This window comes from Euleptes europaea, chromosome 20 (genome assembly GCF_029931775.1).
Source record: "Euleptes europaea isolate rEulEur1 chromosome 20, rEulEur1.hap1, whole genome shotgun sequence".
NCBI lineage: Eukaryota > Metazoa > Chordata > Lepidosauria > Squamata > Sphaerodactylidae > Euleptes > Euleptes europaea.
In genome coordinates this window covers 19,343,808-19,361,723 of record NC_079331.1, presented here as the reverse complement: position 1 = coordinate 19,361,723, position 17,916 = coordinate 19,343,808, and the positions used below count along the sequence as shown (strand labels likewise).

General features: G+C 45.5%; 1 protein-coding gene across 5 annotated transcripts in view; it reads left to right on the top strand.

Annotated features, from left to right (window-relative positions):
- MCTP2 (multiple C2 and transmembrane domain containing 2) overlaps positions 1-17,916 on the top strand; it is a 140,199-nt gene that overhangs the window by 46,847 nt on the left and 75,436 nt on the right. For all 5 annotated transcript variants that reach the window (XM_056865713.1, XM_056865717.1, XM_056865716.1 and 2 more), the window contains 4 exons: positions 1,975-2,105; positions 11,103-11,289; positions 13,965-14,058; positions 16,588-16,690. In XM_056865713.1, the coding sequence (XP_056721691.1) occupies positions 1,975-2,105; positions 11,103-11,289; positions 13,965-14,058; positions 16,588-16,690 (515 nt within the window). The remainder of the gene's footprint in view (positions 1-1,974; positions 2,106-11,102; positions 11,290-13,964; positions 14,059-16,587; positions 16,691-17,916) is intronic.

Below are 17,916 nucleotides of genomic sequence, written 5' to 3'. Positions count from 1 at the left end.
TTGTATCTTCCACAAGGACAAAGTTGTCCTTAGACCGGACCCTTCTTTCATCCCAAAGTGCAACAGTCAGTTCCACAGGGATCAAGAGCTAGTCTTACCTTCCTTCTGTCCTAAGCCTAAGACCATGAAGGAAAAGGCCTGGCACTCCCTGGACCTTAGAAGGGCCCTCCATACATACATAGAACGCACAAAAGCGATCAGAAACTCCGATTTCCTATTCATTAATCTCACAGCCCCTAATAAGGGCAAACCTATGTCTAGGGCTTCCATTAGCAGAACCATCACACATTGCATCTCACAGGCCTACAGAGAAAGCAAACTTCCCATTCCTTCAGGGGTCACAGCCCACTCAGTCAGAAGTGTGGCCACCTCTACCGCATTCGATAGAGGAGCCCCAATGGAAGAAATATGCAAGGCCGCCACCTGGTCTTCCATTTCCACATTTGTACGCCACTATAAGTTAAACCTGTATGCTTCTGCGGACGCCGCCTTTGGCAGGCGCATCTTGCAAAGTGTACTCCAGGACGTCTAAACCCTACCCGGGCAGGGACAGCTCTTGTATGTCCCATCCTGAAGATGTCCTTCTCCCTCTGAGCGAGAACGAGCCTTGGCTACTCACCGTGAAGGCTTCTTCTGCTCAGAGGGACGAAGGACATCTTGCCCTCCCAGACGTCCTCTCAATTCGATTGGTAGGTCACAGTCAGTCTTCTAATCCTCTACGATACAGGATCTCTCCTCAACCACCTGGTCTCGCATTCCTTCAACTCATGTTCCGATTCTGTGATAGTTGCATGTTTATTAACCTTTATTCTTATTAATGTGGATATTCTTTATGTTTATATTTACCTGTCCAACTTGAAATGTATTTACTCGGAAAGTCTTTAAACTGAAAGGGAAGGAAGGGCGTTTCCCTCAGGGGACAGGAAATTGAGTTTTTTAGTCCTGCCTCCCGGAGCACGAGGAACGGAAAACACCCATCCTGAAGATGTCCTTCGTCCCTCTGAGCAGAAGAAGCCTTCACGGTGAGTAGCCAAGGCTCGATCTGCACTATTACCATAGATAAATTAAGTGACTCTGCAACCTGTCTAGCCCATATACCTATTTTTAAGCAGTCAGTTCGGCTGCTGAGTTTTGTGAAGAAAAGTTAACGTATTAACACGCTCTGGCGTCAGAGTTGTGTGTGGATGATTAACAGTGAAGTGGGCAGTGGGGGAAAACCCGCACATATTCTGCAGGCACAGAGAATCCTAGAATGCCCAGGGTTTGCATTTACCAGTTGATTTGGAGTACGTGTAAATGTTTACAGCAATGTTGAAATGGGAAATGATTCCTTATCATTAAAAGTGTTTTCATCCCTGTTGCGATCTGAACTGCACTGTTGTGTGGGAGGTCAGAAGAAACTGGCTATTCCCTAACAGTTATCGTTCAGTACTTTTGTTTAAGTTGGAAAATCCAGCCACTGGTCTCCTGCCTAGCATGAATTCCTTGAATCCAGTGTGATGGTCAGAGCGTGGATTAGGATCTGGGAGACCCAGGTTCGAATCCCCATTCTGCCATGGGAGCTTGCTGGGTGACCTTGGGCAAGTCGCAAACTCTCAGCCGAATCCACCTCCCTAAAATGGAAGAGAGGAGAACGATGTAAGCTGCTTTATACCTTGCAGGATATAAATGAAACAAACATCTCCTGTTCCATGGGGGAATTGGAATTCCTGAACATGTCCCTTTGTTTTGAAACCTACCCCTCAAAACTAGCACCAGTTTGCATACTTTTTGGATTTGAAAGACTTGAAATTTTTCAGTGCAGAATCTTATGGGGTCCTCTTTTCGGCTGCAGGGTTATAAAGGGGTTTTTCCGTGTGTCTCAATCTCCGTTGTGTGGATTTCTCGCTCACTCTCTGTAGATGAAATATTTGTTTTGTATGAACGAAGCAACCTTTTTAAGAAAAGTAAATCTTATAACTGCATGTTTTCTAGACACTGTGTAAGAGTGCAAACCCACAGTGGAGGGAACAGTTTGATTTTCACTACTTCTCTGACAGGAAGGATGTGTTGGAGATTGAAATCTGGGGAAAGGATAACAAAAAGCACGAAGAAGTTTTGGGATTGTAAGTTTTTACTTCACTTTTTTTTTTACATAAAGTACTCTGGAAAGTCTTTAATAACCTGTTGATGTGGGAAAAAACGAAACTGACATTAATCTCTCTCAAAGGATATATGCCCTGCAAATTCTATGTCTGTTGTATGTCAGCTTAACTAGTTTTTTTTGATGCTTTGCAATCATTGTCATACCAACCATTTTAACATACTGTACAGGTTTTATAGGCCTATTATTTATCAATAGGGGCTTGAGGTAATGGCTGATGGCATCATATATTTTTAAGACATCTGTGCCATTTTGTGTTAGAGCTGATCTCAGTAGCTCTAACTCTAGATTTGTAAAGATTAGGGATAATTTATTATGGAAAAACTCCGACCATTTGAGTCTCCTAAAACCAGGGACTATATCGTCTGCATATTCTGGGACTGGCCTCATTAAGACACTGGCTTCAGTTTTAAGCAATGAACTCTGTGGGTGATGGTCACCCATATCGTAATCAGTAACCTCATACTTACCCACCAAATTGATTAAATGATCAAATATGGCAATATAGTATATTGTACACACGTGAACACATGATGCTGCCTTATACTGAGTCAGACCCTTGGTCCATCAAAGTCATTATTGTCTACTCAGACCGGCAGCGGCTCTCCAGGGTCTCAGGCTGAGGTCTTTCACATCACCTACTCGCCTATTCCTTTTAACTGGAGATGACGGGGGTTGAACTTGGGACCTTCTGCACACCCAGCAGATGCTCTACCACTGAACTATGCACTGAACTATGCCCTGCAGGTCGATAAACAGGTGAAAGTCCCATCTGATAAATCAAACTTAGTGCCAGCAATACAGCGAGGGTTTCCAACGTTCAGGTACTAACTGGAGATCTCCTGCTATTACCACTGATCTCCAGCCGACAGATCAGTTCGCCTGGAGGAAATGGCTGCTTTGGCAATTGGACTATATGGCATTGAAGTCCTTCCCCTCCTCAAACCCCATCTTCCTCAGGCTCCGCCCCAAAAACCTCCCACCAGTGATGAAGAGGGACCTGGCAACTCCACCTACCCTCCGCTGAGCTTCCAGGTACTAGCTGGAGATCTCCTGCTATTACAATGATCTCCAGCTGTTAGACTTCAGTTCTCCTGGAGAAAATGGCCGCTTTGGCAATTGGACTCTATGGCATTGAAGTCCCTCCCCTCCCCAAACCCTGCCCTCCTCAGGCTCCACCCCAAAAACCTCCCATCAGTGGCAAAGAGGGACATAGCAACCCTAGATACAGCTTAACTGTAGCCCTGTGAGGATGACCCGTCTGTACATTGACTCACCACAATTGTGGGGGGAGAGGGGACCAGATCTCTGTGATCACAGAGTTCTCTTCATGGCACAAACATGCAGAGGAAGTGCCCCACGTCCATGCGCCCTCCCCGCGATCAGCAATGCTAGGAAAGCAGCATTGTTGATCACGGGGGAGGGGTGTACCCATGTGCCCTTCTCCTACATGTCTTCTCCATGCAGATGACTCAATGCAGAGATGGGGGGCAATGCCGAGATGGGGGGCAGGCCATCAGCTCAGTTTGGCTTTCTCTCCCCATGCAGTGAGTCGAAGCATGAACTGATCGGCCAACGCAGAACTGGTGCGGTACCCCCCCCCCCCAGGAATCCTGGGAACTATCATTGGGTGGTATTTATGAGTCTAGGACTCTGAGGACTTCAGTTCCCATGATTCTCTGGGGAATGGGAATTTAATGCTCTATTTAAATTTAATTTAAGTTCAACCGCAGATGCTTGCCAAGGTGACGTTTCTGGGAAATGCATTTCACCATTTCCTGCAACGTATAGAATTACTGACCGTGCAGATAGGCCTCCGTTCCTGTACTAGTCACCCAGTCTCCATTGCGCTTTATGGGCTGACACTAGCAGAGGTTTGGAGAAGAAGAGGTCGGCAACAGTTTGTACATTCTCTATTCCTACTCATGTCTGACGAAGGGAGCTCTGACCCTCGAAAGCTTATGCCGTGAAAAACTTGCCGGTTTCTAAGGGGCTACTGGACTTGAATCTAACTGTTCTACTGCAGACCAACATGGCGACGCTCTGAAACTAATTCATACAGCAAATCGTTGCAAATGCCGTACCTGGTGTCTGGGGCATCTTCCCGCAAGGATAGCATTTTCAGAAGAATCAGTAGCCCTGTTTACACCTTAACAGTGAATTCGCATGCATTCTGCTCGTACATGCATATGCCTGTTTGTAAGAAAGAGCCTACGTATGTTCACTTTACAAATGAAACAAGGACCCACGACCTGGATAAATGCGAGCTAGAGCTGTACAGGCATGGCATGTATCATGGAAATTACTCTGCGCATGTATAAAGGAAAAGAAATTGGACTCAGATTGTACTTGTGTTGTACCTAGGGGCCTGGAAAATGGCTGTGCCTGCCTGCTACTTGTGTTGTACCTGTAACTTGTGAACAGGGCTTCCGTCCCAAATTTATAATCTGCTGGGATCCTTAGTTTGAGTGACAGCGGGATTACTTTGCATTTCATATGATGCTCTTTTGGTGGGAAAGCATAGTTTTGCAGAGCGCACCGAAAAATTGCTGCAAAAACACCGAAATGTACAAGTGAACAGCTTGCCTTTGTACACTGAAGTCAGGGTGCATTTCGTTTTTAACCAGGTGTTCATTCTCTCTCCCTCCCTTGTGCTATTGTTGAATTCAATTACTTACGGTTTAAACATACCAATGTCTTTTGAGAGGGTCTCCGGCCATTCTGCAGGTGTGGATTCTGCTTGTAATCCCTTAGCAAAACGGTACAAACAGGGCTAGATCTGCTGCTTAAACGATCCCAGATGGTTTGGGTAGGAACTTGATCTGTACTGAAATGCTTTGGGATCGGGCAAACTGGTGTTTGCTCTGCTTTTCCCGATGGCTTCAATCAGCCAGGATTCGGCAACCATCAGCAGGCTGGATATTTCCTCTCTTGCTTGACTCTTCTGGCCAAAAAACTTTTAGTGCTTTCACAGGCTTAAAAAATAATAATATTAAAAACGAAGCCTCAAATAATCTGAACCGGTTCGGTGACAGAGATGCATGATAAACACCTTCTTGATCAGATAATGACCGGTATTGAGAACAATAAACTCTTCACCTTTTTTTTTTTTTTAAGTTGCAGCAAAATAAATTGTAGTGACTGACAGGCTTGGAGTCTGGGACCAGGGAGTCCACAAGATGAGCAGGGGGAAATTAGAAGAATGATGAACAATCAGGAATTTTATCTGTGACCTAAATCCCCAACTATAGTATAATATACCCTGTTTAGAGGCTTGGTCAATCCTATTCCTCCCCTCCCCCACACCTGAAACCGACTTACGTCGGGATCGAACTCAGGTCATGAGCAGAGCTTTTGAGTGCAGTACTGCATCGTACCACTGTGCGCCACGGGGCTCTGATTTTTGTGTTTTAGGGAAGGACAAATGTTTGGTACTTTTTCACATGCACTGCTATTATTGTCAGTTGTCATGGTTTGCTGCTGTTTTTATAGATTTGTGTGTACTCTGTAGGGTTGCCAGCTCTGGGTTGGGAAATACCTGGAGATTTTTGGGGCGGAGCCTGAGGAGGGTGGGGTTTGGAGAGGGGAGGGACTTCAATGCCATAGAGTCCAATTGCCAAAGCGGCCATTTTCTCCAGGGGAACTGATCTCTGTCGCCTGGAGATCTGTTGTAATAGAAGGAAATCTCCAGACACCACCTGGAGGTTGGCAGCCCTAACTTTGTACCTCTTGGTTGTTATTTGCAATTTGTATGGCGCTTAGTCAGAAAAAGCATGGCACTTACAGGCATAACACATAATTTATTAACACACAAATGCATTTGCCAAATGTGTACATTTTATGGCCAAAATTTGTTTCAAAGAAGCAGACGATAAAGCAGCCATGAAGAACCCGAGGTGTACTTTGAATGAAGGAGGCATTTTCAGGATAAAAAATTCTAAATAGTCCCTATTTCAAAATATTGTTTCTGCGGAGCACCCCTTTCCCTGCTCTTTGGGGCCCTGTTTCACTAATTAATGGATTAAAACATTAACATCGTGCCTTTCCCCTTCTGGGACTGTGTTTTTGCTAGCCCATATTGATCAAATCCTCAACAAGGGCCCTTGGTGATGACATGATACCACAGTTTATGCTGAGGGGTTGAACCCATCTGGCAATGGTGTGGGTAGGGTTCCCAACCTCCAGGTGGTGGCAGGAGATCTTCTGCTATTTCAACTGATCTCCAGCTGATAGAGATCAGTTCACCTGGAGAAAATGTCTGCTTTGGCAGTTGGAGTCTATGGCACTGAAGTCCCTCCCCTCTCCAAACCCCGCCCTTCTTAGGCTCCACCCCAAAAACATCCCGCCGGTGGTGAAGAGGAACCTGGCAACCCTAGGTGTGGGCTCGAGAAGGGATGGGTGAGTCTTTTGGGGGTGACCAAATATCTTGAGTTGCCCCTACGGGTATCTCGGGAAGGAGAGAAGATAGGGATGCCTGCCCTTGGCTGGCAGTCCCCAGGAACTTTGGGGCAGAGACTCCTGGGAAGTGACTTCCTGTTTTGAAATTGGAAGTGACTTCATGAAATCTTTTCCTCTGAGGATGTTATCACCTGTACAGTATTAAATAGGTTTACCGATCATCAGATGGTGGCTGGAGATCTCCCGCTGTTGCAACTGGTGACAGAAATCAGTTCCCCTGGAGGAAATGGCCACTTTGGAAGGTGTATTTGATGGCATTATACCTAGGGCTGCCAACCTTCAGGTGCTAGCTGGAGATCTCCTGCTATTACAACTGATCTCCAGCCGACAGAGATCAGTTCACAAGGAGAAAATGGCTGCTTTGGCCATTGGACTCTATGGCACTGAAGTCCTTCCCCTCTCCAAATTCCACCCTCCTCAGGCTCCACCCCCCAAAATCTCCAGGATTTTCCCAATCCGGAGCTGGCAACCCTAGTAGTAAACCATATACCTGAAGTACAGCCTTTTAAAATTTACTTTCTGTACAAAAAAAAAGGCCATAGGTAGAGAATAAACCCTAGAAAATGTACAGATTTTGCTGATTTTTTTTAACCTGATGGATTACTAAAAATACAGTATTCTACCCCATGAGTTTATTAACAAAACAGTGGTCCAGAAATTGTTTTTAAATGTTCTGGAGAGATATAGCCTTCGAGACAATCACAAACATAACTTCCCCCACAAATAAATAAATAAATCTTTGTGGGACTTTTTATTTCTAGAAACATAGGGAATTTGGTTTAGGAGGGAAATATACGCCAAGTGCATTGAAAAATAATAATCGGATGGTTTGAAGGTTAAGGAGAAAGTCGCTGGTTCCTTCCATGCATTGCTCAAGGAAGAGGCCCTTCATTCCTTGGCCTTAATTCTTAGGAAAACAAATACTTTAAACAAATTGCAAATGGATTGCTCAATCTCCCCCCTCTCCCCCCCCTCTTCTGGCAACTCTGTTTCTCCCCGGATTGAATTTAATTTAAACGTTTGGGGGAGCTGGTTGATGCCCAAGCAGACCCCCGCCTTTCAAAACAGGCTATTCGGAAATGGAAGGCTTGCGGTGTGTGGCAGACGGGTGTCAGATTTCGATCCCCTTCTAGTTGTACAATTGGCAATCAGGAGAGAAGGCACAGTCCATTTACCTAGGAAGAGCCCACCTGAGGAACCCAAGGAATCTTTCTCTGTGTGTGTGCCTATTACACCAACACATTAATAAGTTTTTGTTTAAACACCAGCTTGTTGGCAGGCCTTAAGCTTTGCAAACCCACTGCAAATTGTGTTTCTCGCCTGGCTATTTTCAGAAGCCCGACTCCCTTTGCATATCAAGCGGCGGGATTCTCCCTCTCCGTTCTTTTTTTGGCTTTTGTGGCAAGTGTTTTGTGCAACATTCTCCTTCAGGGCTCAGATCCTGAGAGCTGCTTGCAAGTTGCACTTCATTTATTCCCAACTGCGAGGCATTTAAATGATGATACCCCAGGTCCTTTGCAGAGCTACAAACTCCCCCCTCCACACTCCCAATCCTTGGAACAAAAATGTTTTGGAAAGACTCTGGAGACTGAAGTTTTTGTTCCAAGAAAAAAAAAATCCAGAAGGTGCTTTGGAAAACATGATCCGGACAAGAAGTTCCAGGAGGTTTGTTACAAAAACAAAACTAAACAGGAAATCCTTATGAGTTTCAGGCTGTAGCTTTTCCTTGAGGCGGGGGAGAGAAGCCCTCAAAATATCGAGAGAGGTCTACCGCCTGTAACACATCTGGATTTTGCCATCTTTTGAAGGTGACTCATTCCACTACCTTCTTGAATTTGCATTGCATACTTTTAAGACCCGACTGGATGTTAAAAGGGAACCCTCCTTCTCTCTTTTAACCTTTCTGTACCAAAAAACAAGGAGCCCCGTGGCACAGAGTGGTAAGCTGCAGCACTGCAGTCCAAGCTCTGCTCACGACCTGAGTTTGATCCCGACGAAAGTCAGTTTCAGGTAGCCGGCTCAAGGTTGACTCAGCCTTCCATCCTTCCGAGGTCAGTCAAATGAGGACCCAGCTTGCTGGGGGTAAAGGGAAGATGACTGGGGAAGTCACTGGCAAACCACCCCGTAAACAAAAGTCTGCCTAGTAAACGTCGGGCAGGAATGACCTGGTGGGTCAGGAATGACCCAGTGCTTGCACAGGGGACCTTTACCAAAAAAACGAAGTAAAAAACCCTTCTTCCTTTGAGCATGATCTCCAAAATGGTTTTTTTTTTTAAAAAAACACACACATATTTATGTCTTAAAACCAACTGTTGCACGCTGTAATAACCAGGCTTGACTTTCACATTTCTGGTATGTGAATATCAAAGGCCTGAAGAATCAGGAAAGTGTTCAAAGCCTTAAAAAAAAAAAAAAAAGAACAATGTTCAGTAAGCAACTAGCTCTATTCTCACTTGGCCACAACGGGAAAAGTCTGTTCAGTGTAATACAGAACCACAAATAAACTGTCTGATGCAGATATTCGTGAGTTATAAGTAAGGTTGCCGACCTCCAGGTGGTGGCTGGACATCTCCCGCTATTACAATTGATCTCCAAGTGACAGAGATCAGTTCACCAGGAGAAAACGGCCACTTTGGAAGGTGGACTCTGTGGCATTATACCTCATTGAAGTCCCTCCCCTCTCCAAACCCCACCTTCCTTAGGCTGCGTCCCTCAAATCTCCAGGTAGTTCCCATCCTGGAGCAGACAGCCTTCGTTAAAAAGAATGTATGGAATCAGGGTTCCTAGCCTCTATGAAGGTCAGTTCTCCTGAAGGAAATGGCAGCTTTGGAAGGTGGACAGTATGACTTTACATTCCCACTGAACTCTTTCCTGTCCTAAAACTTTGCTGGACACTGGTTATACCCCAAATCACTAAGAATTTCCCTACAGCCAGAGTAGGCAGCCCAAAGAATCAGATATCTTGCATTGGTGGGTTTAAGAAAAATATTTATTTATATATTTAAAATGAACCCCACCTTTCTGTTCATTCAGAATAGGGTTGCCAACTTTAAGTTAGGCAATTCCTGGAGATTTGGGGGTGGAGCCTGGAGAGGACAGGGACCTCAGTGGGGTACAGTGACATAGAGCCCACCCTCCAAAGCAGCCATTTTCTCCAGGGAAAGTGATCTCGGTCATCTGGAGATTTCAAGAGAATCTCTAGGCCCCACTTGGAGGGGACTATAAATTGGTTGGTTGGTTGACAACCATACGTCAGGGCCACCAAGGCAGCTAACAATTAAAAGCAGAACGTTATAAAACACATCATAAAACCAGATAGAACCAAAATTAAAATGCAGCAAGGCAGGGAGGGAGGTGTCATTGTGGAATGGCAGACAAGCAAAATCTTAACCCAGTAACGGAAAACCGTGATAAAAAGCAGCAGACAGAGGGAAGGAATTCCACTTTTTCCCCCTATAAATTTTATGCATATATATATTCATACACATTTCAAAACAAATAAAAATTTCTTACATTCTCAGTTCTTCAACTTTTAACTGAATATGCTCCATAATGTCCAGCCTCTCAGACCTTAGTAAAACAAAGTTCTAATTCCTTTGGCGAGATGTAAGTTTTAGCATGACCAAGTCCTATGAGGAAAGGTTAAAGGATCTGGGTATGTTTAGCCTGAAGAGGAGAAGACTGAGAGGTGATATGATAACCATCTTCAAGTACTTGAAGGGCTGTCATATAGAGGAGGGTGCTGAGTTGTTTTCTGTTGCCCCAGAAAGTCGGACCAGAACCAGAGGGTTGAAATTAAATCAAAAGAGTTTCCGTCTAGACATTAGGAAGAATTTTCTAAGAGTTCGAGTGGTTCCTCAGTGGAACAGGCTTCCTAGGGAGGTGGTGAGCTCTCCTCCCCTGGAGGTTTTGAAGCAGAGGCTAGATGGCCATCTGTCAGCAATGCTGATTCTATGACTTTAGGCAGATGATGAGAGGTAGGGCATCTCGGCCATCTTCTGGGCATGGAGCAGGGGTCACTGGTGGTGGTGTGTGTGGATGGGGGTGTAGTTGTGAATTTCCTGCATTGTGCAGGAGGTTGGACTAGATGACCCTGGTGGTCCCGTCCAACTCTATGATTCTATGAAATTTGGTGCTGTGACCAAGAAGATAGACAGGTTTGTTACCTGTCTATCTTTAGAAGGTGGGGACACCTGAAACAATACCTCAGAAGAAGAATGTAGTGGTTGGACGCCCTCTGGCTCATATCGAGCATTTCACATGATGGGAAATTGACCTCTTCCAAAGAAGAGATTCCCCTGAACACCTTTATAAATGGCGCAGTTGCATGGCGGGATTAGCGCATATGTGCTTGAGCACTCTCACCCAGCTTGATCTTACAGACAGTAAAGCACTTTGGAGGTCTTGGGAGGCACATCCATGACTCGATAGTTTTGTTTTGTACGCTGGAGTTGGCTGTGACGCGTTTAACGTCCTCTGCTTTTGCCTTGTTTTGCTTTAGGTGTAAAGTGGATATTGTTGCGCTGCCTGACAAGTGGGCAAACCGCTTGGAATTGGCGCTGGAGAAACAGCCGGGGTCTCTGCTGGTGGTGGTCTCTGTTGCACCCTGCTCAGGAGTTTCTATCTCGGATCTGTGCATTTCCCCTCTGGGAGACCCCAATGAAAGGAAGCAGATTTCTCAGCGCTACGTGAGTTTTGGTTGCTGGTTTTCTTTCTGACTTTCTTTTTCTTATTTGTTGAAAATGGGAGAGGGGAAAGAGGCCAGAACATGACTCCGAAGCCCGGCTCCTAATTGCATGTCTGTTAACGGGGGAAGAAAATATATCACCCACTAAATATTGTGGCTAGTGTGATTAATCAATTGTCTGTACAGTTAGCCTGCGGCCATATGGGCAGTTTGCATTTGACAGTTCTTAAAATAATAATTTCCTCTGGAGTCTCTGCCTTACACACAGAGAGACAGACAGATCATTTGTCATCTTTTGCCTCCAAATTTGTTTCGACTTTTGTTTTGCTCTTCCCAAATGTCAGCTTGTTATCAAACCCAGTTTAGTTTTATCATGAGGACTTTCAACTAGTGAGGCCAAGTTCGTACAAAAGAGCTGGAATGGTATCTTGGCGAGACTACAGTCTGGGGGATCAAGGTTCGAATCGCTCCTCTGCCGTGGAAGCGTGGTGGGTGACCTTGGGCAAGTCACACGCTCTCGGCCTAACCTACCTCACGGGGTTGTTGGGAGGATAACACTGGAGATAGGGAGAAATTTGGGTCCCCAGTGAGGAGACAAGTGGGGAACAAAGGAAGTAAATATATAAATAAAACCAGTAGAGGATTGTGTCACTTATTAATTTATTTATGTTATTTGCTTCATATATACCTGGTCTTTTCCCCCAACATATGAACACATGAAGCTGCATTATACTGAATCAGACCCTTGTGCCATCAAAGTCAGTATTGTCTACTCAGACCGGCAGCGGCTCTCCAGGGTCTCAGGCAGAGGTCTTTCACATCACCTACTTGCCTAGTCCCTTTAACAGGAGATGCCAGGGATTGAACCAGGGATTGATGCCAGGGATTGAACCTGCATGCCAAGCAGATGCTCTCCCACTGAGCCACAACCCCTCTCTGAACACACATGAAACTGCCTTCTACTGGATCAGACCTTTGGTCCATCAAAGGCTGTTACCGCACTTGTATTCCCAGCCATGTATTAAGAGTTTGAAAATGTTATAAAAAATATTGTTCTCACTTTGCTTCGCCCCTTTAGCTGTGAAGACGTCTTCCAACCATTTATAAGCCGTGGTATCCAAAAACCATTTTAAAGTGATGTTTTTTACAACATTTTCAAACTCTTAATACATCGCTGGGAATACAAAGTGTGGTAACCCCCAAAGTCATTATTGTCTACTCAGACCTGCAGCAGTTCTGAGTAGTAGCAGTTCTGAGTAGTAGCAGTTCCAGGGTCTCAGGCAGACCCTACTTGCCTAATCCCTTTAACTGGAGATGCTGGGGATTGAACCTGGGACCTTCTGCATGCCAAGCAGATGCTCTACAAACTGAACCACAGTTCCCTCCCCAGGGGGAACTCCAAGTGGCTTATATCATTCCTCCATTTTACTCTCACAACAACCCTGTGAGGTAGGCTAGGCTGAGAATGTGTGACTGGCCCAAAGTCACCCAGGACAGAGTGGAGATTTCAACCTGGGTCTCTCAAAACCTAGTCTGGTGCTCTAATTACCGGTACTCCAACTCACTGGCTCTCAAGGTAATGCTCGAAAAGAATGTTAGGTTTCCTCCATAGGCAGAGGAAGAATCTTCCTGTGTGGAAAAAGAACAATTCAGTTGAGCTTTCCCCCTTGCCATGCTATCTTTCTCTGTGCAGGGAGTTATTCTTAATGGGAGGAGTATCCATCCAGACATGCAAACTCACCATTACTACCTGCAGCAGTACAATCCAGGAAAATGTGATTGTGGGAATTTTCCATAACAACTGGAAGTGAACCTACTTTCGGGGGAGGGGGGGAAGAGAATACCAGTAGTTCAGAAGTAAGGAAGTTTGTGTTTATTTTTTCCTGCAAAGAGCATCTTTCTATAGGCGTTCATCTTCCAAGCACTGGGTTTGAAACCCCACTCCTCCACATGAGTGGCGGACTCTAATTTGGAGAACCGGGTTTGATTCCCGACTCCTCCACATGAGCGGCGGACTCTAATCTGGAGAGCCGGGTTTGATTCCCCGCTCTGCCACATGAGCGGTAAACTCTAATCTGGTGAACCGGGTCAATTTCCCCTCTCCTCCACATGAAGCCAGCTGAGTGACCTTGGGCTAGTCACAGTTCTCTTAGAGCTCTCCAGTCTCACCTACCTCACAAGGTGTCTGTTGTGGGGCGGGGAAGGGAAGGGGATTGTAAGCTGGTTTGATTCTCCTTAAAAGGTAGAGAACATCAGCATATAAAAACCAACTCTTCTTCTTCTTCTTCTTTGAGCATGACGTATGGTGGGGTTGGGACCAGAAGAAGGTAGAGGTCGGTGGATTTCTGTATGTAGATGCTACAGTTGTGAAACAGTTAATGCTGAATTCACAAGCTAGAGTTAAAACCAGCAGTTACAAAAAACAAAATGAAATGGTGTACTTTTAACAATTTTCAAGCATCATGTTTATGCAAATTTGAATTAAAATAGTTGGAAATGTTCAACTAGGGTATTGTTGCCACCAGAAAATAAATTAGTCATGAGTTTCTAATTGTGGGGATAGGGGAATTAGAGTCTTGACTACGAGGAAATGGAGAAAATGGTAAGATTGCTCGTAGCTTCCTTCTCAAACTGGAATTTAAAATATATTTTTTCCTCTGACCATTTTTCCCTCAGTGTCTTTGGAACTCTTTCCAAAATGTAAAGGATGTTGGATTCTTACAAGTCAAAGTTTTAAAAGCTGTCGATCTGTTAGCTGCAGATTTTTCAGGTATGAAATAGTGAGGCTGTAAACTTTTCTCTTTTACTGGTGTCCAACGGCTGAAGTCCCAGTTGGCTGATTCCAGTTGGAATGGGGACGGATTTGTGCTTTTCCAAGCAGTAGAGAGACACACAGGGGGAAGCATTTGGGCAGAAAGTCAGGCCGTTGGTCCCTCTAGCTTACTCTGATTGGTAATAACTCGCTGGGTCTCAGACAGGTTTATCCCAACACCTGTTACGGGGATTGTTTAAGAGTCAGACTTAAGATATTACACTTAACTTGTGGCTGATACAGAGATTTGAAATTACACAGTGTTCCGGGCTGCCTCTAACACACCACGGCGCCCTGGCCATATAAATGCCAAGTTTTCTTCTTCTTCAAGGCAAGTGATGAAGCAGAGGTGGTTTGCCATCACCTTCCTCTGCAGAGTCTTCCTTGATGGTCTCCCATCCAAGTACTGACACTGCTTAGCTTCCAATTTAAGGCGATCCCTGCAAGGGGCTTTCAAGGCAAGTGAGAAGCAGAGGTGTTTTGCCATCGCCTTCTTCTGCAGAGCCTTCTATGGTGGTCTCCCATCCAAGTACTGACCCAGCTGAGCTTCCAACTTATGGTGACCCCAGCAAGGGGATTTCAAGGCAAGTGAGGTGGTTTGCCATCACCTTCCTTCCACCTTGGTGGTCTCCCATCCAGCTGAGCTTCCGAGATCTGAAGAGATCGGGCTATACCGTGCTGCCTTCCCTCCACAGAGGCTTTTACTGAGGTTTTTTTTTAAATCCAGTAATCAGCATACCAATGTACCACTATACTGATATTTTGCTATGCCAGTTAACATTTTAAAAAAAACAACCCTCCAAAACGGTACCCTGTGATATTGTGGGGGGAGAGAATAGCTGCCACAGGACTGGAACAGGTGAAATGGCACCAGTGTCAGTAGGACCAGGAAAATCCAGCTGTTCCTGTCCACACAGGAGAAGACGACTTGGGGAGTTTTTATACCCCAATTTTCTCTACCTTTTAAGAAGACTCAAACCGACGTACGATTGCCATCCCTTCCACTCCCCACAACAGACACCTTGGGAGGTAGGTGAGGCTGAGAGAGCCCAAAGATAACTGTGACTAGCCCAAGGTCACCCAGCAGGCTTCATGTGGAGGAGTGGGGAATCGAACCCAGTTCTCCAGATTAGAGTCCGCCGCTCATGTGGAGGAGTGGGGAAACCAACCCATTTCACCAGATTAGAGTTCTCCGCTCGTATGGTAGAGTGGAGAATCAAACCCAATTCTCCAGATTAGAGTCTGCTGCTCATGCGGAGGAGTGGAGAATCAAACCCGTTTCTCCAGATTAAAGTCCACCGCTCTTAACCAATACACTGCAGCTGTCATCCTGGTATTCCTGATGCCTTTCACGAAACACCACAGCAAAGCAAGCTTGGGAAAGATTTCAAAACAGAGAACTGACACCTGGGTAGTGCATTAAACAACACAATTCTGTGGGAAAGCGGGAGATAACCTGCTTCCCAGTGACATCCAAGCCGGGGTAAATGTGGCCAATGCCCCTTAGAACCCCCTTGCCTAAAACTGACCTGTCAGCATCTGAGAAATGACAAATGAGATCAACGTGTCTTCAAAAGCAACCCAAAGGTCAGCTTGGAGCGGCAGACTCTGATCTGGAGAACCGGGTTCGATTGCCCACTCCTCCACATGAGCAGCGGAGGCTAATCTGGTGAACCGGGTTGGTTTTCCCACTCCTACACATGAAGCCAGCTGGGCGACCTTGGACTCTCTTAGAGCTCTCTCAGCCCCACCTACCTCACAGGGTGTTGTGGGGAGGGGGAAAGGAAGGTGATTCTAAGCTGGTTTGATTCTTCCTTAAGCGGTAGAGAAAATCGGCATAAAAATACCAACTTTTCTTCTCCTTCTCCTCCCCCCCCCTTTGGCTGCTGTTAGTACCATATATGCTGGAAAAACAGCATGGTTAACTTAGCAATGGATCTCAGTATTTTTTGGGTAATAAAAATAATTCAAAAGGTTGTAAGATATCTTGTGTTGGGGAGGGGAGGGGAGGATGAAGCATTGTACAATAGTGTTTTTATATGCAAAATGTACAGATCTATTGAGAAATGTACATTTTGGTTACTTGAATAAATATTTTTTTTTTAAATGTATATTTTGGGGTGGGGGTGGGGGAAAGAATCCTACCGAGTTTACCTTCTGAACCACCTCTCCTCACAGTTAATATTTTGTGTCTCAATTCAGCTGCTTGTTTTAGGAAAAGTCTTAGTCTTCCAGAGAAGCAATGGTGCAAATGGCATGCTAAAGGATTCTGAGTTTTGAAGCAAGCTACTTATTTCCCTGCAGCAAAACCATTTTCCACTTGCCCTCACATACACCCTCCATCATATGAGCAGAACTTAGTTGTTGCAAATCAAGCAAGAACACATTTCTCAAGAGGCTGGGGAAAGGGTCGAAACGAGAAAGCAGCGTCTGGCATTTCCCTCCCTGGATTATGCACTTTTAAAAAGAGCTGTTTTCCCTTTCCAGGAAAAAGCGACCCCTTCTGCGTGCTCGAGCTAGGGAATGGACGGCTACAGAGTTACACCGTTTACAAGAACCTCAATCCGGAGTGGAACCAGGTCTTCACTTTGTAAGTGGATTTGCAGCTGGAAATCAGGCAGCTCTTGAGTTTAGGAAACTTGTAAGAGCAATAGGCCAAGGGAGACCAGGGGGCTTTGAAAGGGGTAGATCTGGACAGGTTTTAGAAACTAGATGTTTCTTTACTTGTTGTATTTCTATACCACTTTCCCTTGTTCCTCAAAGTGGCTTAAAATAAAAAAGCAAATGAAAGCCAACTAGAAACCCGGCATATTAACACAACAAACACCATTAAAACTAAGTTAGGAAATAGCCATGGCTAAACAATTAGGGTTGCCAACCTTCAGATACTAGCAGGAGATCTCCTGCTATTACAACTGGTCTCCAGCCAATAGAGATTGGTTCACCTGGAGAAAATGGCCACTTTGGCAATTGGACTCTGTGGCATTGAAGTCCCTCCCCTCCCCAAACCCCACCCTCTTCAGGCTCCACCCCAAAGGTCTCCAGGTATTTCCCAACCCCGATCTGGCAACCCTACTAAACAATATAGCCTCAATTGGATGAGAGAAAAGACATCTATGATTTCAACTGGCCGCCCATTCAGTAAGGATGGGGCCACCATAGAATGTTTTTACTTATTTACATAATGTACATCCAGCCTTCCTCCCCAGTGGGAACCCATAGCAGCTTACATCGTTCTCCTCTCCTCCATTTTATGTGTACAACCACCCTGTGAGGTAGGGTTAGGCTGAGAGTTAAGAAGTAGCCACCTGGCAAGCTTCCATGGGCAGGGTGGGGATTTGAACCTGGGTCTCCCAGCTCCTGGTGCATCACTCTAACTACTACGCCAGGCTGGAAAGCTGCCTTGACTGTCACAAATCTTACCTCCTTCAAGGCAGGAAAAGAAGAGTTGGTTTTTATACCCTTAAGGAGACTCAAGCCAGTTTACAATCACCGTCCCTTCCCCCCCCCCACAACAGACACCTTGTGAGGTAGGTGGGGCTGAGAGAGTTCACAGAGAACTGTGACTAGCCCAAGGTCATCCATCAGGCTTCATGTGGAGGGGTGGGGAAACAGTTCTGGTTCACCAGATTAGAGTCTGCTGCTCATGTGGAGGAGCGGTGGATTGAAACTGGTTCTCCAGATTAGACTCTGCAGCTCATGTGGAGGAGTGGGGAATCAAACCCGGTTCTCCAGATTAGAGTCCTCCACTCTTAACCACTACACCATGCTGGCTCTCTCAGAGCACAAATCTTATTGTGAGGATCTTAAGGTTTG